Source organism: Thamnophis elegans, chromosome 5, assembly GCF_009769535.1.
Source record: "Thamnophis elegans isolate rThaEle1 chromosome 5, rThaEle1.pri, whole genome shotgun sequence".
Classification (NCBI taxonomy): domain Eukaryota; kingdom Metazoa; phylum Chordata; class Lepidosauria; order Squamata; family Colubridae; genus Thamnophis; species Thamnophis elegans.
In genome coordinates this window covers 75,005,444-75,030,289 of record NC_045545.1, presented here as the reverse complement: position 1 = coordinate 75,030,289, position 24,846 = coordinate 75,005,444, and the positions used below count along the sequence as shown (strand labels likewise).

Genomic DNA, 24,846 nt, shown 5'->3' with positions numbered 1-24,846 from the left:
AGTTCCCTTCCTTTGTAAACAGCAGTACAGACAATCTTGTTGAATGACCACACATTCACTTATGACAAATCTTTGTAGTTGTGGTGGTTCCTGTGGTCATGTGATTGTGATTTGGGTGCTTGGCATTCAGCTTGCAATGTCCATAGTCACATGATTGCCATTTGCAATCTTCATTGCCAACTGCTGTTTTTAAATCAGTGTGGTCACATGACATTACGTGTTAAGATTGTGTCACTGAGCGATGAAGTGCAGTTCCCAATTGCCATAATGAAGTGAGGACTATGTGTATAAGTGAAACATCTGTGTGAAACTTAAGTCTTCTTAGAGAATAAATTTTTTATCATTTTCAACCCACTTTAAGCAGGAAGTTGGATTCAGTAAAGTTCAAAGTCATTTGAATGCAAATATGTAAAGTAGCCCATGTTGAAATATATTGTAGTGCTGTTGCTAATTACAGGTAGTCTTTGACTTTCAACCACAGTTAGCCCAAACTTTATGTTGCTAAGTGAGGAATTTATTAAGTGAATTTTACCCCATTTTATGATCTTTCTTGACACATTTCTTAAGTGAATCACTGCAGTTACTAAGTTAGTAATACCGTTGTTAAGTGACTATGGCTTCCCCATTGACTTTGCTTGTCTAAAGGTCGCAAAAGGGATTTACATGACACTGGGACATTGCAACCACATAAATATGAACCAGTTGCCAAGCATCTGAATTTTGATCACATGACCATGGGGATGCCACAACAGTTGTACCTTATTTTTCGGAATATAAGATGTACTGGAGTATAAGACGCACCAAGGTTTTGAAGAGGCAAATTTTAAAAAAAGTTTTTGCACTCTGCAAACCTCCCCAAAACAGCCCGTTTTTCAAAAAAAGGGCATGAATAGCCCTTAGGAGGCTTGTAGAGTGCTCCTCAAGGTGAATGGGCCAAGAACGAGCAAAAAATGACCCGTTTGCAAAAAAAAGGGGCATCAATAGCCTTAGGAAGCTTATAGTGTTGCTGGGGGGGGGGGCAAAATTGAGCAAAAAATGGGCTGTTTTTTTTGCTCATTTCTGCCCTCCCCCAGCCCCCAGGAGCTCTCTGAAAGCCTCCTACAAGCAATGCATGGCCATTTTGCGAAGGCGGTGGGGTTTCAGGAGGCAAAAATGCTATATTCAGTGTATAAGACCCACCCAGATTTTCAGCCTCTTTTTTGAGGAAAAAAGGTGCTTCTTATTCTCTGAAAAATATGGTAAGTGTGAAAAGCGGTCATAAGTCACTTTTTTCAGTGCCGTTGTTACTTTGAATGATCACAAAAACTGTTGTAAGTCTAGGACTATCTGTATACTGAAACAGGATGAAGACCACTAGAATAGCTTTTCCAATCTGGGCCATTCAGATAGTTGGGGTGCCATTGCATTTAATATGTTGGGGAAGACTAGAGGAATGTCCTGTTTCAGCCTTGTGCTCTGAAGTGGGACATTGCTATCCTTTAATATTTTCTGTGAGGCCAAGAATGACATTATATAAGAACCCATTTCACATCTGGGCAGATTTTGGGTTCTTGAGAAAGGTTTTTTTTTTTAAACCTACTTCAGGATTAATGCTATAATTTTCATCTCTTTTCCATTGTCAGTATGGCAGAAACCTGTGCCACCAGTTTTTAGTAGTTGTGATTAGAAAAATAGCCACATGAAGTTGTACTCCTATTTTTGATCTACAGAAAAATGATAGGGAAGCTTTGACCCTTTGGGCTCTTGAAAGTATTTTTCTTGTGCATCAATTTTTTGCTTAGATACAACATGAGCAAAGGGCAAAAACCAATATTGTTATTTGCAGGCAATTTTCATGATTCCAACAAATCCACCACCAACATTTCGAAAGCCAGAGCTATGGTCAGACGAATTTACAGATTTTGTAAAACAATGTCTTGTGAAGTGTCCAGAACAAAGAGCCACTGCTACGCAATTGCTTCAGGTTAGTATCTGCTATTCTGGAATAGAAGGAAATATGGAGCCCTTCCCTCCACATACATGTTTGGAGAGCTTAACAAAGTAGTGTTTTCTTCTAAGCTTTTAATGGGGATGAGAAGAGAATGAGAAGCGCTCCTTTTTTTTGGTCTTTCAATTTCATTTTATCAAACTTTGAAAAATCATGTCTCTGAATTTTGCTTGGGAGTTTGGGAGTTTCCAAAGAGGCTGAAAGGGACTGACTAAATCCTGCAGATTGGACTTCTCTGTTTATTAAAATATTATAGAATAGTGTATCAATTTTTCATTTTCTGTATACATTATATACAATAAGTTGAACAAAATTGACCTGGTTTTGCATTAAAGTTACTACTAGCATTCTCTTTAGAGTTGTATTAACACAACTTTGGATTCTGATTTTTTTCTCTACTGCCTTTAACTTTTGTGTTAAAAAATTAATATCTGTTTTTTAGCACCCATTTGTAAAAAATGCCAAAGGAGTTTTCATCTTGCGAGATATGATTAATGAGGCAATGGATATTAAACTAAAAATTCAGCAGGCTCAACAGCGTGACATGTTTCATGATGATGAAGAAAATTCAGTGAGTAATAAAGACATAACATTTTCTGTAGTAGCATTGTAAACTCTTTTTTTCCACATACTGTTCACACTATTGTTTAATATTTATTTATTGCTACTATTTGTGTAGCAATCTGTTCCGACCGGTTCTGAGTAGTATGTGACATAACTTGAAAATTAAAAACAACACAGTAATTAATTAGGAATAGAATAGAATAACAGAGTTGGAAGGAACCTTGGAGGTTTTCTAGAGAGGGGTGGGATTCAGTTGGTTCGGACCAGTTCGGCCGAACTGGCAGTTCTGACGATCAGCTGGGGAGCGAACTAGTTTGCTCTGGTAGGCCTGCCCGCCCCTGCGCTTTACTTACCTATATCTTCTCAGCGGATTCACATGGCAGAGAGAATTGCTGCGTCTCAGCTGTGTTACTCCCCAGAAGTAACATGGCAGGTAAGTTTTGTTAAAACTGTGCACATGCGCGGAGCACGCAATCTCTGAACCGGTTGTTAAACTGGCAGAATCCCACCACTGCTTCTAGTGCAAACCCCTGCTCAGGCATTTCTTAATTTCTTAAATGTAGAAACTTTTCCTTAGAAAAAAAAATCACGTCTTTAGAGGTGAAGTATCAACAGACTATAATATGAACTTGCTGCAGTCTTTCCCAGTGTTCTGGCCCTCACCGCTTTCCTTCCTATCCTATGAAGAGAAGTAACAGGATCATTCCTTTGTGGATAGTAGGTGATCACTTAACCTCTCTAAGGTTTTGTGTGTGTTGTGTATTGGGAGGGATGAGATGTTGGCAGGTTCCATGAAACTCTACAAAGCCAAGGCTCAGCCCCATAAGGCACCTGAAGAAGGAATGCATGAATGCTGCTTTGAGCTCCCAAATGAAAGATGGGTATAATTTAATAAACAAACTATAGTGGTTGCACAATTATCGCACTCAGGAAGGTTTTTGACACCTGCTTTGAACTGTGAGCAATCTATCAGTTATATGGAGCTGCGATGGCACAGTGGTTAGAATGCGGTACTGCAGGCTACTTCTGCTTACCTTCAAACTGCCTGCAATTTGGCAGTTTGAATCTCACCAGGCTCAAGGTTGACTCATCCTTCCAACCTTCTGAGGTTGGTAAAATGAGGACCCAGATAGTTGGGTGGTGGGTCAATATGCTGACTCTGTAAACCGCTTAGGGATATAAAGCATTGTGAAGCAGTATATAAGTCTAAGTGCTATTGTTATATTATCTACTTCAGAAGTATAACATCATCTTAAATAAGTTTGCTTTTTTCTTCTATTTTTATTTTTCAGTCGTTTTAGTGAACTTTGTTAATTTCTCTAACAAAGAGGTTGTTGGAGACAACTTCAATAAGTAGTATTTGCCGCCTCTCATAAGTTTGCTACTCTTTTTTGTTTTAGCCACCCTAACTTATTGCCTGCGGGTCGTTTTGATATATTGAAGCCAGTTCAGTTAGAAACATGGTTGCTCTATTACAAATGTTTCTCTGCATTTCATTAGATATAATTTAAATGTATTGATATCCCGAGTTCCCATGCCTTGCATTCTTGGCGTTTAATGACAGAATTGTGGGCCATCAAGTTAGCATCAGTGACCACATAGATTGGGGTCCCCAAACTTGGCAACTTTAAGACTTGTGGACTTAAACTCCCAGAATTCTCCAGGCAGCTATGCTGCCTGGAGAATTCTGGGAGTTAAAGTCCACAAGTTTTAAAGTTGCCGACTTCCTGGGGGCGGAGCCTGTCGCCGAAGGAGCTCAACGGAGCTCCTCTCAGAGTTCTGGTCTGTATATCTAATTAAGATCAATAGATATCACCCCTTTTTGGCAGAAAGGGGCAGGCAGAAGCTCAGGTGCTAGGATTTATTCGTAGTTCACAGCCCCTTTTCTTTTTTTTCTTGGGCTGCGAACGGAGAAAAGATCCAGCGTAACTGAGCTCTTATCTCCAGCCAGTTCTTCTCAGCTGCTTTTTTTTGCAGCCCTAGACAGGCGATCCCCCCCCTCAGGACAATGATAAACTGCTTAAAGTAACTTAAGACCAACACGAGCGGGTTTTACTCCTGAGATTTTCTTTTTTTATAACTATCTAAACACCAGCCTCGTTTTCCTTTGAAGCTTCTTTGTTCAACAAAATGGCGTTTTTACTGTGTTGGTGATTGATGACGTAATTAACCGGCTTTATCTCCCCGGAGACTGCTCCTCATTAACAAGCAAAATCTACAAATAACTTATTCAGAACTGAGCAGGTGAAGATACTGTTTATCTGTTTATTCTCAGCTTTTATCTATAATGCCTTCCAGGTCTAAGCAGGCAAAACGCTCCCCCCCGCATGTGCTTAAAGAACTTGTTAGAGAATCGCTGCCCTTGCCTCCTATACCCCCTACTGGAGATTCCTTAACACAGGAGCTTCTTTTTCAAATACTCAATGATTTTAAACAAGAAATCAAAGAATTTGTGCTGGATTTATGCGACAAAATACAGACCAAGATTGCCCATATAAAGATGGATATGTTTGAGGCTATGTCTACTTTGACAGATTATATCGAAGAAATGGAGACTAAACTGGAAACTTTGGAGGAGGCTAATTCTAATTTGACTTCCAACATTCAAGCATTACAACAAGAGATTAGAGATACTCAAACACAACTTATAATGATAAACTATAACAGAAAGGCGTTTGCAATAAGAGTCAGAGGACTGCCCGAAAAGAAAGGAGAGAACTTGAAACAGACGTTTGTAGAGGCTTTCAGTCAAGCGGTGGGAAGTCCGGGATTCAATTTTGATTGGAATATTCGAAAAATCTATCGCCAGAATTCGTGTGTAGCAGAACAGCGACAGCTTCCAAGAGACATAATTATATATTTTTTCACAAGAGAATCCAGAAATGCGATCATTCAAAAGTTTTACAACAACAGGCTGCGAATCGATGGGCAGGATTTGTTTGTCTTTAAAGAAATACCACTCCAGATGCTGCAAGCAAGGAGAGACTATACTTTGTTAACACAAGAGCTTAGAAATCATCAAATACAGTATAGATGGGAAGCTCCAGCTGGAATCACAGTTACATTCGAGAATCAAAGATTTCGTCTCAATTCTGTTTCGGAAGCTCGGGACTTTTATTATAAAACTCTGAAGGCGGGGCTTCCTGATTCACTCGGAAATGTGGAAAGACAAGGTGAAGGAAAGACAAGCAGCAATTCACTTGGTTACAAGACGGAGGGAGTTGTTCTCCCCCTACCGGAGAGGCAGAAGAGCGGAAACTGAGGATTTAGCCATATCTTCAAAGCAGCGGGACACGTGGTTATAAGGCAGAGGGTTGCCTTCTCTTTCGGTTAGGGCAGAAGAGTAAAGAATAAAGATCCAGCGATGTCTTTAAAATACTTTTTAAATTTTTGGATTGATTAAAATTTTAGGATTCCTGTTTGGTATGAAATGGTAAAGCTGTGTACCGATGAGGAACGGAAAGAAGCATCGCTTATTTTGGACAGATATTGTATGGGATCTTTATAAGACTTATTTGAATTTTAATCCAAACTGCGCATGAATTGTTTTCTGGTGTGAGGAAAGCGGAGACCAAGATTTATTTGAATTGCGGTTTGGGATGAATGGAGTCGGGAGGAGTGGGGCAGAAGGGAAGGTGGAGCGGGATATCGATGAAGGGATCTTGGGACTGAATGAAGTGGTATGGATTTTGGGCACACATTTTACGGATTTATATGCTTGAAGTATAACATAAAAAGCTTAGGATTTTAAAGTGAAGAGCGAGATCCTAATCTTATGGAATTTGGGCTTGGGAGGAATGGAGATGAGAAACGAGGGGTAGGAAGAAGAGTAGCGAAAGTATGATTAGACTGCTCTGTATTTGAAGGTAAATTGATTTTTGTATAAACTATTATTTGAATATAAGGTTAAGAAAGGCTATTTGGAGAGTCTACAGGAAGATGGGGGTAAATATCAAAGAAGCAAGGGACGAAGACAAAATATAAATGGAATGATCTATACTGTTTAAATTTTAAGAATGATGGGAGGCTGAGCATAATGCAAAAGATTTTTATTTTTTATTTTTATTTTTTTTATTTTTATTTTTTTTATTTTTCGGAGTGTTCTTTTTATTTTATTTTCATTATTATTGTTAATCTATTTGATTATAAGATATTCTAGAAGGTGAATGGTATTGAACTGTGCCGGGTGTGGGACCTGGGAAGTCGGAGGGGATTAGGGAGGGGGATTCATTGGGGGTGGGTGGGTGGAGATATAATCTCAATATATAGAATAAGAAGAATACACTTGTATACTGTTGTTCCTTATCTTTTCTTTTTATTTTTCTCTCTTTTTTTATTTTTCTTTTTCTTTTTTTCCTTCTCTTTTCTTTTTAGCGCAATTTTTAGTAACTGAATAGATTAATGAATAGAGAAATGCACCAAAGTGAGAAGTAGAGGAAAAGAAGAGGGAGAAGTAAGGAGGGAGGAAGAGGGGAATGTAAGGAGGATGACAGGGGAAGGAGGGTGAGGAAGGCGAGAAAGGAAGATAGGAGGGGAAAGGGAAGTAGGAGGGGTGATTGTTGGAGGGAGAAAGGAAAGTTGGAGGGGGAGAAGAAGGGGTGTATGAAAGCGACAGGTTGGGTTTATGATGAGTTGTGTTTAGGTTGGGTTTTTTCTTTTTCTTTTATTATATCATTATTATTGCAAATATTCAGTATATAAGTGAATGTACAAAATTGAAAATGAAAATGAATAAAACATTTGAAATACGAAGTTTTAAAGTTGCCAAGTTTGAAGACCTCTGACATAGATCAAGTTCCTCCAAGATTATTAGTCCCCAGCATGGTCCTTCAAGTCTTCTAAGAGTGTACTCATTGCCACTGTAATTTCAACCTCATTTCTGGAGGCCATCCCCTTGTCTTTCCTTCCAGTCACAAAATAAATATCATGAAGGAATATTTTACTGTCCATTTGTGACCAAGAGAAGAAAACAAATTGCAGGTAGTCCTCGACTTACAGCAGTTCATTTAGCGACCGTTCAAAGTTACAACGGCAGTGAAAAAAGTGACCAACAACCATTTTTCACAGTTACAATCTTTGTAGCAATTTCCATGATCATGTGATCAAAATTCAGATAAGTGGAAATCTGTTAATATCTTTGACCGTTGCTGTGTCCCTGGATCACGTGATCAGCTTTTGCAACCTTCTGTCAAGCAAAGTCAGTAGGAGAAGCCAGAATCACCTAACAGCCGGGCTAGTAACTTATCAACTGCAGTGATTCACTTAACAAGTGTAGCAAGAGTAGTTGTAAAATGAGGCAAAACTCACTTAACAAATGTCTCACTTAACAGCAGAAATTTTGGGCTCAATTACAGTCATAAGTCAAGGACTAACTATCTGATGCTGTTTGATGAGTTTTAGAAGTAAATTTGGAAACAAACCACATATTCTTTCCGAGCCAACTGAGAAAGCTTAAACGGCCCAAAGAGCTGCTGATTCAGTTCTACAGAGGAATTATTGAGTCTGTCATCTGCACCTCCATAATTGTCTGGTTTGGTTCTGCAACCAAACAAGACAGAAACAGACTTCAATGGATAATTAGAACTGCAGAAAAAACAATTGCTACCAATCTGCCTTCCATTGAGGGACCTGTATATTGCAGGAGTAAAAAAGAGGGCTGTGAAAATATCTACAGACCCCTCACATCCTGGACATAAATTGTTTCAACTTCTACCCTCAAAATGATGCTATATCACACCAGAACAATTAGACACAAAGACAGTTTTTTCTCGAATGCTATCACTATGCTTAACAACCAATTCCCACAACACTGTCAATATTTTACTAAGAATGTATTACTATTCTTATCTTTCTTCCTAGTGTCTATCTCTCCACACTTGTGACTATAAGCATGTTGCTTGTATCTTTCTAATTATATTGTTATTTTTTCCTATTATGATTTGATAACTTATTAGTAACCTTGACTATCACTAAGTGTTGAAACTTTTTGTTCTTGATTAATGTATTTTATTCCCTTATGTACACAGAGAGCTATCTACCAAAGGCAAATTCCTTGTGTGTCCAATAAAGAATTCTATTCTTGCTTCACTTCTGTTTTAATGGTAATTGAAGAACCATGATGCCTTGAATGATTCTAGACAACTGGATTATTTTACTTACATGAAAAGTTTTTCTTCTCATTCAATGCAGGAAGAAGATGAAATTGATTCTAGGACCATGGTTCGAGCAAGGGGACAAGAAATGGGTACAATCAGAGCTGCTTGTGGAATGAGTGAAGGTGCCAATACCATGATAGAATACAATGACACTTTAGCATCACAATTAGGAACAATGGTCATAAATGCGGAAGATGAGGAAGATGAGGGGACCATGAAAAGTAAGTGCTTTTTAAAAGTATTATTTAGTGAAATCAGGAAAAAGGGTGTTCAGGAATTCAATATAGAAAAAAATTAACTAAATATATTTCCAATAAAGGTGATAATTCATGTAAATTTGGTTGCTTCTGCTAGGTAAGAAGAACTTCCTTGTTTTAGAAGGAGGTATTATAGCCACTGCTTGTCACACTTGGATGCACAAATTTAATTGGTCTAGAAGAAGACTCTTATGAATGAACTTTTTATGTAGCAACAGTGTACAATAAATATGGTGCTAGCTATTGAATAAAATCATTTGCCGTATATATTGTGAATAAATTTAGAATTTTTAATGCCAAAATGCACCCAAAACATCTGGTTGGGTTTATCTACAAGTATATATGGTAACACATTTTATAAGTACCTGTATTTTCCATAGATGCATGTGGATAACAGATCCCTTAACAAAAGTGCTATGAAAAATGCAGGACATCTTGGTGGCACATTTGTGATACATTTTGATTAAAAAACTGAGGATCGACTTATCCACAGATGCATTTATACAAGAGCAGGTTTGGTAAAAACAATCTTATTATTACAGTAAAACATTCTTTTTATCAACCTTATACTAGCACAGCAAATGGCCCCAAAGGACCCTTTCAGGTGATCAGGTTATATTTCTCAGATATCAGCCATTTCAAAGTGCTAGGGGGAGCACTATATTTGAAACAGATGTTTGTGGGATATTAAGTATCTTCTGGCAACCTGACTCGAAAAGCATCAGCTTGTAGTTGTCATTGCTGCCATTATATGAATTTGAGGTGTGATGGAACTGAAAGGGTTCTGCCACTATCCTATATCCTGTCCTAACTGGCCAGGGGAGGGGCAAAGACTTTTGGGGCACACCAGTGGCAGATGGCCTGCTCTGTATGGTAATTGGATAATGTAGTTAGTTGCTGCTCTTAACTTCCTGTGAGCTGTTATAAGTTATTTTCCTCCACATAGTTTGAATTCTTCTCATTATGTCTTTCCATGGGAAAATTTTAGAATTTTGTTCTTTTGACCTAAATGGTTTTTTTGTAATGACAGACAGGCTCATATTTATCTTACTCAATGATTGGTCTCTCTGTAAAGGGTTTATTACTATGAAAATAAAGTTTAAAAAAAGATTTAGTAATTTGTAAATTGTGTAGTTGTATCTTCTGGTTTTTGTTTAACATACTGAAATTTTGTTAAATACTATTGGATAAATGAAAATGAAATGAAAATTCAAAGTAGTATTTTACTCCCATTATATCATTCATGTTCCAAAAAACATTTCTACCATGAGAAAATCTGACCTGCAAAATAACATCTGGATGACATGATAACATCCCAAGAGGAGTCAGGGTTAAACATTTCTTTCCAGTTTGCTGTGCTTTTAAATGTTTTTTTGCGGGGAGGGCAGTCAGAAAGAAAGCAGGAGATCTCTAGTGCCATCATCAATTTTACCATAAATATCTGACTGCCCCCACTCTGCTACCAAATGTTGGTGGTAAGATTTCAGCCTTTAAATTTTTTTTTAGTGTGTGTGTTAGGATCAGAGTAGAGGCTTTCCCTCCACTTGCATTCCAGTTGTGGGTTCCAGCCGGTACACACTGGTACAGGTGTACCGGTGGCAGCTGGGAGCAGCAGCCACCATACCAGAACGGTGTTTTGGAGGGCCCATCCGCATTCCTTACATGTATTTAAGCCAACCGGGCTATTTGCGCACCCACATGCAGCATACAGCGCCTGCGCAACCTCCACCGAACAGCTGGAGCATCTCAAGGTGGTGGGTGCACATGTGTGCGCAGCATGCATGCCCGAGGTGTCACAGCGTACTGGTTGCGACGGGATCCGGAACCCACCACTGTTGCATTCCCATTTTTTTTAAAGAAAAGAAAATAGTATTTCTGAAATTTGACTAGTTTGCCATAGAAGTTTGAAATATTGGAGATAAAATCTTCGTTTAAAACTGTTTATTTCATTTTCATTTTCATTTTATACAATCACTTATATACTGTGCATTTAAAAAAAAAAGGAAAATCAATGAACACCACTCATCTTCCACCATAGAAAACCAACATAGCACTTCAATCCCCCATACACCCTTTCTTCTCCCCCTCCAACTTTCATTTCTCCCCTCCAACATTCCCCTCTTCTACTTCCCTTCCCCCTCAAACATTCCTTTCTCCCCTTCCCTCCATCTCACCCTCCTTACATTCCCCTCTCACTCCCTCTTTACTTCTCCCTCTTCTTTCCCTCTACTCCTCACTTTGGTGTATCTCTACAGTTCATTAATCTATTCAGTTTATATTTTACTCTAAAATTAAGAAAAATGAAAAGAAAAAAGAGGAAAAAAAAGAAAAAAAGAAAAAAAAAAGAAAAGAGAGCAACAGTATACAAGTGCATTCTTATTGTTCTGAAAATTGGGACTGTATTTCCACCCTCCCCCCTCTAAACCCCCCTCCCTAACCCCCTTTCGGCTTCCCAGGTCCCATACCCGGCATAACTCTTTATCAAGCACAGTCTGGAGTATATTAAAATCAAATAACTTTAGAATTAAAAGATAAAAAATAAATGAAAAACAAAAAAAAAAAGGAAATAGTAAAAAAAGAAAAAAAACCGCACACACACACAAAAAAAGGAAAAACGGGAAAAATCAACAAATTCTCTACATTAAACTCAGCTTCCCATCATTTTTAAATCTTAAACAATGTACCTCATTCCTAATTTCAGTTATTTTATTACTTGCAGGATTTCAAACTATATTGAAACCAAGTAAATTAATTAAATGGAATTCCAGCGAAGGCCTTATCTCTTTATCTAAATATCCAAACCTTTGATTTATCTCTTTTACCTCCTTCTCTATTAAACCATTTAAACATTCAAATACTTCTCTCGGTTTCCTTTTCCAACTCCTCCCATCCTGCCTTTACCCGTGTCCATATATATATTTTATTTTCATCCGTACTCCTCTTATATTTGCTTCACCTTCCTGCAGACTCTATCTTTCCAAACATTATATTCAAATAACAATTTATACAAAGATCAGCTTACTTTCTGTCTCAAAACAAACTCTACTTAAACCTTCACTACCCTCCCATCTACCCCACACTTCCCAGCCCCATTCAACCCGAACCACAATCCAAGAAGATCACGATCTCCGCTCTCCTCTCCCTAAAAAATAAATCATGAACAATTAAAGTAGAAATTCAAAGTTATCCATCGAATCCTGTTTAAATCCCATACAATATATATTCCAAAATCATCGCCACTTCTTTCAGTCTCTTTCAGTCTCAATGTCTCTTCGTCAGTATGCAGCTATACCGTTTTACCCAAGACAGAAATCACAAAGTATTATTCAGATTAAAAATTAAGCAAATATTTTAGAAGCATAACTAAGTCTTTATTCTCTACTCTTCTGCCCTTCTGGAGGGGGAAAGCAATGCCTCTTGCCTTGTAGCCACGTGTTCCGCTGTTTCTCTTCTCCTTCTCCTTGTCTTTCTCCATGTCCAGGTAATTCAGGAAGTCCCGCCTTCAGAATATTGTAATAGAAATCTCGGGCTTCCCAAACAGAGTTGAGGCAATGTTTTTGGTTATCAAATGTAACAGTAATACCAAACGGCACTTCCCATCTGTATTGTATCTGGGAGTTTCTGAGTTCCTTAGTTAAGAAGGCATAGTCTCTTCTGGCTCTTAATATCTGAGGTGGTATTTCCTTGAAAACAATCAAATCCTGTCCATCAATTCGCAGCCTATTATTGTAGAACTCCTGTATTATCGCGTTTCTGGATTCTCTTGTGGCGAAATATATAATTATGTCCCTCGGAAGTTGTCGCTGTTTTGCTACATACGAATTATGGCGATAGATTTTTTGAATCTGCCAATCAAAGATAAGTCCCGGACTTCCCACCGAGCGACTAAAAGCCTCAAAAAAGGTCTGTTTCAAATTCTCCTGCTCATTTTCACGCAATCCCCTAACTCTTATTGCAGACTCAGTCTTCTTATAATTTATCATGACAAGTTGTTTTTGCGCAATTTGGATTTCCTGTTGTAATATTTCAATTTTAGATGTCAGGTTGGAATTAGCTTCTTCCAAAAGTTCCAATTTATCCTCCATTCCAGCAATATAATCTGTCATAACATTCATAACCTCGATCATATCCTCCTTTGTTTGAGCAATCTTGGCATCAAGTCTGTCATAAAAGTCTGAAATAAATTTTTGCATTTCCTCTCTGAACTCTTTAAGGATTTCAAAAAGAAATTCTTTCGTTAGCAAATCTCCAGTAGGGGGCGTAGAAGGCAAGGACAGCGGCTTTGTGACAAATGCCTGAGATGAGCGTCTGGGTTTCGATTTCGGTGCCATGATAAAAAGGGAAGCAAACAGAGTCTCTACTCACGTTAATTTGAGATAAGGTAGTTTCAACAAGCCCCTGGCAATCAATAAAAAGAACTCTTCGAGGGAACAGGGCTAATTAGTTTGTAATCCCTTAAGTCTGTCCAGGAAGTTGAAGATATATCGTTATAGCAAATGCGGAAGTTACAAAATCGCCATTTTTTTTTAAAGAAAAAAAAAGGTTAAACAAAAGGAGTCTTTTATAAAATTGAAGCTGGTATTTTAAATAGAAAAAAAGGAAAAATTCACAGGTATGTTCACTGCCCGGATTAATCTTAAATGGGTTAATTACAAAGGTTTGTTCTGGGGGGGGGGGGGGGAAGTAACTTGCCTAGAGCTGAAAAAAAAAACAGCTGAGAAGATCTGGCCGGAGTAAATGACTCAGCTTTCGTTGATTCACTCTCTTTCGTTCGCAGCCAAAAAGAAAAAAAGGCTACGAACTTCAAAGAGGACTCTAACTGGCTGAGGGTCCCTCCCTACTTTTTCCTTAATGGAAAAGAGTTATCTAAGATCTTAAATAGATATACGAACCAGAACTCTGAGGGCAGCTTCATTAAGCTGCCGACGGCGGCAACACCTCCCCCGGAACCGAGATAAAATCTTGATGTTCTGAGGGCCATTCATTGTTTAGAAGTACAGGAGGCTAAATAATCAGACCTAATTCTGAAAAATATGTCCAAAGCTCAAGAAACCCAAGCATTTTTTGAGTTCAAGCTTAAGGAGACGTAGACATTTGAAGAACAAGCCATCCCTTGAAAAGGGGCTTATTGGGAATCAGTCCTCATTGGGAGAGTTTCTTCTAGAGTATGTAATGATTGACAGCATAAAAATGGTCCCAGCAGTTCTCAGTAAGGCTCAATTCTAAACAAGAATAAGGGAAAATAATAGTGATTATTAAGAGACCAAGCAACCACAATTTAGCACATCATATTTTAGTTTACTGTTTGTTCTCTCAGCCAATTCTGCATGGTTAAATTATAGATCAATAAACGTAGGAAATCAGGTTGAGAAAATATTGACTAAATTAACCATGCATAATACCGTCAAATAGACACAGACTAGTGTGTTTTTTGATTTACCCATATCTGAACTTGCAGAACTTATAGTGATCAAGAGTTCTGCTTTGAATTCTATACTAGGTGCTGTCATATCTCCTTGAATATTGGACATATATTTTGGATTGTCCACTGTGTTTTGATTTTGTTGCAAGGTTCATGAATTCATGACCTGATTTTTAGCCCATGTAGAGCCAAGGTGATGCCAGAGACTGGCAGATGGATTATTAATTGTCTACTCAGGTTATTCTACTTTGCACTAATTCTTTGAATATTAATCCACCTAGGTTGCACAACCACCATATCACTGTATTTAATCTTAATTTAAATAAGGAAAAAACCTAACCTCTTGAGTGGTTCAGGGATCATTTCATGACTCAGTCTGAAAGTCTGGGTGCCCATTATGCTCACCAGAAACTGGTAAAACAATTGCATTTACAACATCATGTAGGTTCTATTTTCATAGTTCTGGTGCTTTCACTTTCGTTAGTTCTAGTTCAACAGGTGATTTGTTGATGACTGTTCTTTATCTTCCTTTTTGTTTCCTCTTGCCTTTTCTCAGTTCTATAGTTATATTTTATACTCCATGCCCTTCTGTGTGCAGAAATTTTGGCTTTAGAGTTATAATGCTAGTGTATTTTCTTATTAAATGTTTATCTGTTTGTAACTAAGGCATCCAGTTGGGTATGAATGTTACTGATGTTATGTTACTGAGAATGTCACTAAGATGGTGCAGAAGGCATAATAAGCTGTGAAATTTAATGGAAAGCAAAACCAAAAAAATATTCAGCTATCTGAATCTGCCATTGAGCTTAATACAAAATTTAAATAAGGAAAAGCTAGTGTGAGTAGCACAGTATCACAACTAGTGATGTGTAGCACAGATATTAGAGATGGTTATTGCATAGGACATTTACAGATGCTTATACTACAAGTGGACATGGCTATAAAATGCTTGCTTGGACTATTTTCTGCTTTGTCCAGTTTGAGAACAAAGCGTATGTTCTCAATAAATGCCTTATTCAATAGTTATTTTCAAGTTCATCATTGTAAGATAGGAATTTAAGATGGAGTCTTTGTCTTTTCTGCTATAGGCAGATTTTTTCCCCTTAAGTCCATGGTTTATTTTTGGGTTTATGTTATTTCACTGACAAAAAGTGCAACAGTTTTGGATTTAGATGAAATAGAAGGCTCTTGATTTAAATCGTTTAACTTCTATCTATGTGATCTTTCAAAACATGATAGAATTTGCAACTTTCCACTCAATTTTTCTTGGCCTACAGGACTTTTATTTCTAAATATGATGTGTGAATTCTGCACGAAATCTTCCTACTTTAAATTAATATGGATTGTAGTGAGTTGTGAATTTTTGTGTAATTTTATGTTAATTTTATCTGACTAGCAGAAAAAGTGATGTAGTGGAGCATCAACTAAAAGATACAGCGATGAGAGCAGTTAATCAAAAGGGGGAGCTCCAACATAACTTCAAATGATACATTAGTAGAAAGTTCACACAGAACTTATTTTCTCCTTGGTGTTACTAACAATGTTAAAAACAATTACTGAATTCTAACTATAGCATAAGGATTATTTGGGATCTATATACAGTATGTCCCTAATATTTATTTATATCGTCAGACTCCAAAAACCAAGAAAGACACAAAAAGTTACTTCTAAGTGGTTTCCTTTATTGTTTTTTGCCTATAGACAGAAACTCTGCCACATATACCAGTGTCCTCCAACCTTTTGGGCACCAGGGGCCGGTTCCATGGAGAGAGATTTTTCCACGGATCGTAGGGAGCGGGGCTTCATGTGCTGCCTAGATCCCATGGATTAGGCTTCACTTGTTTGCACAGCCCAGTTTCTGGTATACCACAGACCAGTGCCAGTCCACAGATTAGGGATTGGGGACCCCCGACACATACAATGTATAAATAAGAGACCGAAATAAATATCTGTGTTAGTATTACATTCATCGGGAAATGTTTTTCTGAGTTTTTTGTCATGTTAAATCTAGGGATATATAGTTATTTGGCTGCAAAGCAGCAAAGATGCTTCAGTGAGGGTCTGGGTTACATGTGTCTGGGCTTTCTTACCTGGACTTTTCCCTGGGGGTCATCCTTTAGATGCAGACCCAGGAAAATATGCTTTTAACAAGTTGATGAATGGGGGTAGGTGGGTGGACAAGATTGCATCCTACTGACATGTCTCAAATGCATAAATTTCATGGCGGTTACCACTTCTTTAAGATATACTGTCAAATGAAGCAAGCAAAACCCCAAAAGTAAAAGAATGTGAAAAGATTCATAAACTGAGAAATAAAATAACAAAAAGAAGGAAGATTGTGACATAGATGTACAAAGAAACATGTGAGTGTGTGGAGATAAATATGTTAGGGAGTGCAAGCAGCAGTTTTCAGGAGAATGAGTTAAAAAGAACACATCCAACAATGATATGAATTAAAACTGGAACCTGATTTACTAGTGTTTCTCAGCCTTACAACTTTAAGATAAGTGGACTTCAATTCCCAAAATTGGGGAATTCTGAGAGTTGAAGTCTACTTACCTTAAAGTTGCTATGGTTGAGAAACACTATTGAACACGGTATGTAAAGAATGATTACTGTTTCCTATCCATTAAAAACCAATGTCAAGTTGACCTGCAAATTATCTTTGTGGCTCTGAAATTTAGAGAAGAATATCATTTTTTGCAAAGTGACTTGTGCCTTATTCAATACATGGAGTGTTCCACATTCATTTATTTCTAGAGCTCTCTTTTTCTGCTTATCACTTCTGCAGTAATAATTTCTTTCACATTTCATTAAATTGATTTAGCTGTAAAAATTTATCAGCCTTGTATAGGATTCTTCATGGGAAATGATCACTATAACTAAATGGTGTTTTAAATGCAGTTGAATTGGGATCATTAATATCCTAGAATGGCTTGTATTTCACGCCTGGTGTTAAATAATAGAAATAAATTATAAACCGTTTCTTTATAAACTACGTATGCTGTTTATCTGTTGGGAGTAAAATACCTTTTTTTTCTTCTTAGACACATTTTCAGTGAAAATTTTATTCGTCAGAAATATGTAACATTTAATTCATAGGGCATAGTAGGAAATTTTCTACCCTCATCTGGCATTTTGTGTTTGGTTCTGATTGGGTCCTGCAAGCCTATGTCCTCCATGATTATGTCATCCTTAAATCTGTTTTGATGAAGGCTGGTATAAAAACATTTAAAATAGAGAAAGAACGTTGAGAAGTAAAACAGACCCTGCTAAGAAAATGCTCATTGGCTTTATTTTTAGCTATTGTTTGGACAAAGAGATAGAATATTTGCTAGTACTTTTCTTTTCAAGGTCGGTACTTGAATAACATTCATTCATACTTATTGGTTTTGGCAAGAAGGCAGTTTAATGCTTTTTACTTCTTTGAGTGAATTAAAATATTTGCTTCCTCCCAATAAGTATTATGTTGTGAAAGAGTAATATAAGTTTTATTGACCTGAATTAGGATGTTCTTTAGTTTCATTTTTATTGTTTGCCACTGCCTCATATTACTACTATGTAATATGTACTAGGAAAAAACAAGGGGAGCATTTTATCCCTTTCAATGCAGGTAACTACAATCTGGCTGTTAAAACTACGCTTGGGGTGTCTTAAACCTATGGGATTGAACATCCCAAGAAATCTATGACATTTTGGTCCAGCTTTCCCCTGAACTCTGATTTAGATTCATTTCTGATTACGTGGATTTTCCCTGTGCTAAGTACAGTATGTCGTTCACTGTGATCTTTTTAATTTTCATATTTTTGTATCAACATCCTATGTTTACAGTGGACATTCAGATTGAAGAGATTGTGACATCACAAAAGCAACAAACGTGTAAATTTTAAAGTACTATTTTTACTGTTGAGCTTGGAGACAGAAATTGGTTTTTTTGGGGTGCAATCCCTGAATTGCTCAAAGATTCTTTTTCAAGAACCCTTTCATAAGCTAATGGTTCTGTAGTATCAGACGGTGCGTTGCACCCATACATAAAATGATGACCTTCACTTTTGCCTATACACAAAATTATGGCTGCTATTTTGGGTATGTGGGAATGACGTTGGAGACAGGAGGAAGAGTTACAGTCCACAGAAGATGAGAAGGAGGCGTGGGAAGTTTCTCAAAAGAGACTCTGAGTTTTCCAGAGAGTAGAAAGAGGTAGGGAGAAATTTTTCCCACCCTTCAAAATTCTGTTAACATAATCTTACAACAAAGATAGAGGAAGCACTCATAATTTTGCTTCTTGTCTGGACCATCTCAAAGGGCTCACATCAGTCTTTTAAGACTCTTATTTTCTTCTTAAGAGAGGCACAAAATTTTGATTGGATTTTTTGTAATGGTCTGCAGTCCTCAGGGGACACTTCCCCACCCACCCATTACCCAGCTGCAACATTATTACAACACCAGCAAAACATGGCTGTATAAGTAACTAATTTTTTACAGAATGCTATCATAAAACTAATATAGCAGCTGGGACAGAATTTGCTCCAATCCAGGGGAGAACAGCAAAATGCAGCTCTTCCTTTTGTCTCCCAAGGTCATTCTCTCATATCATTATATTAGAAAAGTAAAGCTCATCTGCTTCGTTCAATAAACTTTTCACTTGGTAATTTTTCATGCAGAGCAATGGCTCTATTTTCTCAGTAAAATTGGAGATCTGAAACAGTATAATTATAGGAGCCTCAGAACAGCATCCTTTAAATGTGTAGACAAAGCATGATTGATCACATATTTTTTTAAGGGAGAGCTGAAGGTGCTTTAATAACAGGGTTTTTTTCCCCTGTTATATCTTATGCCTGGTTTCCAGTTTTGAAAATAACTTTTATAAGAAATGGGTTTATTATGGTTGCAGATAAGTTCTTTCTGTTCCAGAATGGCTTTTTATGCATTTTTTTAAAAAATCTATGAGTTGTAAAGCTTAAGAATATTGAAATCATGTAGCATTATTGATATTGCATACAAGTTGAGATCTGATGTCTAAGCATTTAGCACTTTATCACAAAATTGTTTTTATTGAGTACATAAAAAGTAGGGGATAAATAACAGCTGGTTACTTTGTACCGAGCACGTCTTTCTGTTTTAATGATAGACCTGACTTACACACTACACAGTCAAAGTTTGTTTAACTAAGGTTTACTGAATAACCACCAATTAGGAACACAATGGCTGGCTTCATACTTGTTATGTCAAAAGCAAACAAGAAACATTTAAACAAAACAGAGATGTTCTGCTGAAGTCTTTGGTCAGGGAACTGCTCCTTTAGGGAAAAAACAACCACATACAGAGCCAAATTTGGAGCTTCTCAGGCACAAGATTTCTGAACAAACAGCCACTCTGTCTTGCAAGGAATCCAACTTGAGCCTCTTTCAATCCATCAAGTCCCTGACAGATCCTGGGTCAGAACATCCATTTAATTTCTCTTTTAGCCCAAGGAAGAGGTTTAGTTATCATCAGCATAGTGATAATAATCTTAACATTGACCAACAGATGATTTTGTCCAGAGCTTTCATAAATGTTACCCATGCCTTGGGTCAGCCCATACTGGGCTGATCAGAAGCATGAACTTTCTTCCTCCTTCACTTTCAACACTGCTTAGGGAAGAGCAGAATTGCTATAAAACAGTTTGCTTCAATCCCAACAGTTGCAGGTGGTTCAGAAGAGTACTTATTGAAGCTTTGTGCTATTGAGAGTCAATCTAACAGGATCAGCATGGTGGTACTGCAGGTCCCGTTGGAAGTTATCTTCAAGAGTGATCAATTCGGTTTCCCTAGATTAAAAAGAAACCTCTAGATTATAAAATATAAATGTTTAAAAAAACATCTGTATTCAGATACAAATGTCTAGACCACGGGTGTCAAACTTGCGTTGTCATGGTGCCGTCATGTGACATATTGGGCCTTTTCCCCCTTCGCTAAACCGGATGGGGGTGAGGCCAGCACATGACACATCCGGCCCATGGGCAGTGAGTTTGACACCCCTGGTCTAGGCTATCTAATCATTGAAACACAGTCTGGGACCTGCAGATACTTCACCCCCAATCTCCCCATTTTCCCCCTGCAATTTTTGTTTTTTCTCTTTATTCTATAGTATCTATTTTCTTTATTCTACCGTATCTTAGCCATTGACTATTACTTTTGCTATCCCTCTGTTACTATGATCTAATAAAATAACAGATGTCTCTCATTACTAAATGTAAGACTTATGTGATCGATATTTCTGAGTTAGACATTCAATTATTATTATTTTTTGCCTCTGTACTTCTGTGGTACTTTATCATATCGTTATGTAAAATGAGTTTCAAAGAGAAAATTGCAGTAAGCAGGAGAAAGTTCTGGTCTTAATAATTCAGAAATCTATAGATACTTTTATACTTGAATACTTCTAGGAATGCTGGTTAAAATACTATTGGCATTTTAAAGATTTATATTAATATTTTAGACTGTATAGACAGACTCCCTTGCATACCTTGAAATATTAACAATTGACCCTCTTTTTATGGGAGTTCACTTTGTCATTTGTCTCTGCCATGAATAGAATATTATCCTTATAAAGTTTTTTTCATTCTGTCTTTGTCAACACACATATAGGATTACAAATAATAAAAATTGATTCATTAAACGTTTGAAATTACGGTTTTATAACATACGGGAGATGACCTCAGAGAGTGGCTACAGTGATGGGTATGGCCAGTTGCTGAGCTCTCATTTGCCAGAAGATTTCATCTCACAGTGTCAACACTTTGGACAGCCAAGTACATCCTGAACTAAGATTCTCAAATAAGCTTCTCTAGCCAGGTTTATTAAAAGAATAGAAGTTACAGAAATCCCAAAACTAAATGCTTCACTCCCCAATTTATTTCTTATTTTATTAGGGCATGCCTTTTTTTTTCTTTTTCCTAGTAAGAGTCTTTTGTGGATGGCTAGCTATCTGTGCAGATAATTGAAGAATTTGCAATATTTTTAAGCCATTACCACTCTCTGAGGCACCCACTCTCTTATCAACTATAGAGTGTTTGCTACCCACCCAGTAGGGTATTTGTGACATACAAAAAAATGGAATTATTTGAAAAAACTCGGCACTTGTTTAAGAGCATCAGGGAAGCCCTGTGAGGCAGAGGTTGGTCCACCTTGCGTCGAACTCTCAGCTCAATCCCAAGATCCAACTGCTTTTTAACTGCAGCAACTTTAATATACATTGTTGGAGCTTGAATTATCATGGCTGATTCTTTGAAATGTTGCACTACTTTCTAGGTAGCCTGGCTCATTCAGGGAGTAAGCAAATCTCTTGTTTGTTTTCTCCCTATGCATTATAGTTCTGTTCTTGTTGAAAGTTTTAAGAAACTTAGTCAGGTCCTTTACACAGTTACATTAAAATCAGGTAGGGCTACATTAAAATGAAGCAGAACTGTGTAATGAGTTCCCTGAAACCTCATGGTATGAACAGCTATGAAACAGTAATAAAAAGTTTACATTTGTGTGCTACTTTAATTTTAATGTATTTCCGCAAGTAAATAAATAGTCCAGCAATGTGATACAACTGTTTTATGTCTGGTGGTACATGTATTTATTTATCTGTAAAAGGTTTCTCCTGTCCAGTCGAGTCCAACTCTAGGGGGCGGTGCTGATGTCTGTTCATTAGCCAATGGATTGAGCGTTGTCCAAAGACATTTCTGTAGTCATAGGGCCCTTATGACTATACATCGAGGCACACAGAATGTTATTACCTGCCCACTGAAGTGGTAGCTGTTTATCTACTTGCTTTTGTATGCTTTTGAACTCCTAGTTGGGCAGGAGTTGAGGCAAGTAATGGGGGCTCACTCCTGACTGTTCCAAATGACAAGCTCAGTGTCTTTAATCACTCAGCCATTAGGCCCCTCTTATTTATCTGAGTAATATATAATCTGGCAGGAGGGTAATTGACTTTTCCAGTTCTTTTAGCCTAAGATGCCAGGAAACAAGACACTGTTGATTTTCATATATTACATCAAGTCAGGACTCCTGGTGAGTTGAACAAACATCTGTTTCTCAATTTAAGATTGTTTAGTAAAGACTGGTTCTGGGCAAAGTTATTTGCAAATACCTGTTTTATAGTTGCTGAGATCTGAAATTTCCGGGTTATCTCTGATAATTGGCCAGTCTCTCCCTTTTTTAAATAATAAAAATGAAAAATAACTGGAATATGTTTCCAAACTAAAGAACCAATATCTCTATCACTATTTTAATTTAATTTTAGAAATGATGCCTTCTCACATCAATTTTGTTGTATACATGATGTACAATGACAATAAAAGGCTATAATTATACATCATGGAAATGGCTGTTGAAAGTAATCCTTAGCTTTAGAAGGCTACCCCAACTCTGGAAAAAGCTTAAAACAAAAAAATAGAAAGGGAGCTTCTTGCCTTAGGCCTTTGGTATCGGAGGACAGTTTAAGTGATTGGACAGCATCAGCTGGTAGAGTGGTAAAGAGGTACAGGAACTACCGGTAATGAATAAGAGAAGAGAAATAGCACAAGAATTTCTACTTATTTTCTAGATGGAGGTTTTTGTGCATATATGCACCATATTTGCACTTGTATTTTGAAAGTATGTGTGTGGGAAATGGGTTTGTGAGTGAACCTTATATTCGCCTAAAGCAGAAGTATAGAACTATGGCCCTTTTATGACTTGGGGACTTCCATGCTGGCTCAGGAATTCTGGGATTTGAAGTCCCCAAGTCATAAAATGGGTCATAGTTCCACACACCCTGGCTTAAAAAGTGGTTTGTATTTTAGGACTTGGATCTTTTTGATATGCAAATTCTGGACTGCCTCTGATAATCCCTATGTCTAACCATACCAGGTTAAAGATTCTAATAAAAATCTTCAAAAGATATACATTATAGTATGTGAAACACTCCCAAGATTTCAGAAGTAAGTTATTTTTCTTTAACAATTTGGACACATTGATTTGATCTTGCAGAGCAAATTCAGAAATGTGTGTAGGTGGCAATTTACATGGCAGAAATCCATCACTCTTCAAAACAATATCACATTTATATATGAATCATCTTGGTAAATAAGCTGGGATTATTGATGATTTAATGTCTTTGTATGATTCATTTTGCAGATACTTCTATTTTACAAACGGTTTATATGAATTCCATTGTTTTGTAGGGCATATCAGTTTGGCTTTATTTGGCCAGCATACTAGCCAGCATAATTCTAGAGTTACATGGGCCAGCTTCTTAGCAAATCACTTTTTAAAAAATGTGCAAGAATATAGAACCTTAACAATTGGGATTTTGGTGGTTCCACCCCCAGGTGCCTTATGGACCCTCAGGGCTTTCAGACGGCGCTTGGCGTTGTGCCTGATACTCTTGTCCACAGTCCGATGGAGACCTTGGTTGCTGCTTGGAACTCAGCAGCGTCGGAGGCTCTCAACCAGATTGCGCCTTTACGGCCGATTCAAGGCAGTGGATCCAGGAGGGCTCCTTGGTTTACTGAGGATCTCCGGAGATGAAATGCCAAAAGAGACGCCTAGAGCGCCGCTGGAGGTCCAGTAAATCCGAGTCAGACCGAGCAGTGTTAAAAGCCTGCATCAGAGCTTATCTTCTGGCAATTGTTGTGTTTTCTTTTTAACATGCTGTATTGTCTATTGTTTGTTTTCTCCCCCTTCCTCTTTTGAACTGTGAGCCGCCCTGAGTCCCCCCAGGGAAAAGGGCGGCATACAAATAAAGGCAAAACAAAACAAAACAAACAATTCGGACTTCTAAAAACACATATATTGCCGCTCTGATTGCATCCGCTGAGTTGCGCCCAGCCGCCTTGTTCAGGATAACTTGCTCCCTCCTGAAAGGGAGGGATACGGGCAACCCTTTACGAGGTAGAGCTGAGGAATTTGTCCAATTTCTTGTGGATAAAGTTGCTCGGCTTCGGACAGACCTGGACTCCAATTGCGCAGAGCCAGCCGAGGTACTGGGGGAGGGTCTTGAGCGGTAGCTATGGATTGATTTTCAACTTGTTACTCCTGAGGAAGTGGACAAGGCCATGGGAGCAGTGAGTGCCTCCACATGTGCGCTGGACCCGTGCCCCTCCTGCTAGTTGCGAACAGCAGGGAGGTGACACGTGGCTGGATCCAGGCGATAGTTACCGCCTCCCTTGGGAGGAGTTCTTTCCCCCCTCTTTAAAGGCGGCGGTGGTAAGACCCCTCTTGAAGAAGTCGTCTTTGGATCCAGCCATTCTAAATAACTATCGTACATTCTCCAACCTCCCATTTGTCGGGAAGGTTGTTGAGAAAGTGGTGGCCTTTCAGCTCCGGCGGTCCTTGGATGAAACCGATTATCTAGACTCCTTTCAGTCTGGATTCAGGCCTGGCTACAGCACGGAAACTGCTTTGGTCGCACTGACCGATGATCACTGGAGAGCCAGGGACGGGGGTC

The 24,846-nt window shown here is 38.0% G+C and overlaps 1 protein-coding gene across 1 annotated transcript in view; it reads left to right on the top strand.

The window, feature by feature from the left end:
- The window catches only part of STK4 (serine/threonine kinase 4), a 71,668-nt gene that overhangs the window by 14,924 nt on the left and 31,898 nt on the right, over positions 1 to 24,846 (top strand). The window contains exons 7-9 of the mRNA XM_032218930.1: positions 1,826 to 1,963; positions 2,430 to 2,558; positions 8,741 to 8,927. Coding sequence (XP_032074821.1) covers positions 1,826 to 1,963; positions 2,430 to 2,558; positions 8,741 to 8,927 — 454 coding nt within the window. The remainder of the gene's footprint in view (positions 1 to 1,825; positions 1,964 to 2,429; positions 2,559 to 8,740; positions 8,928 to 24,846) is intronic.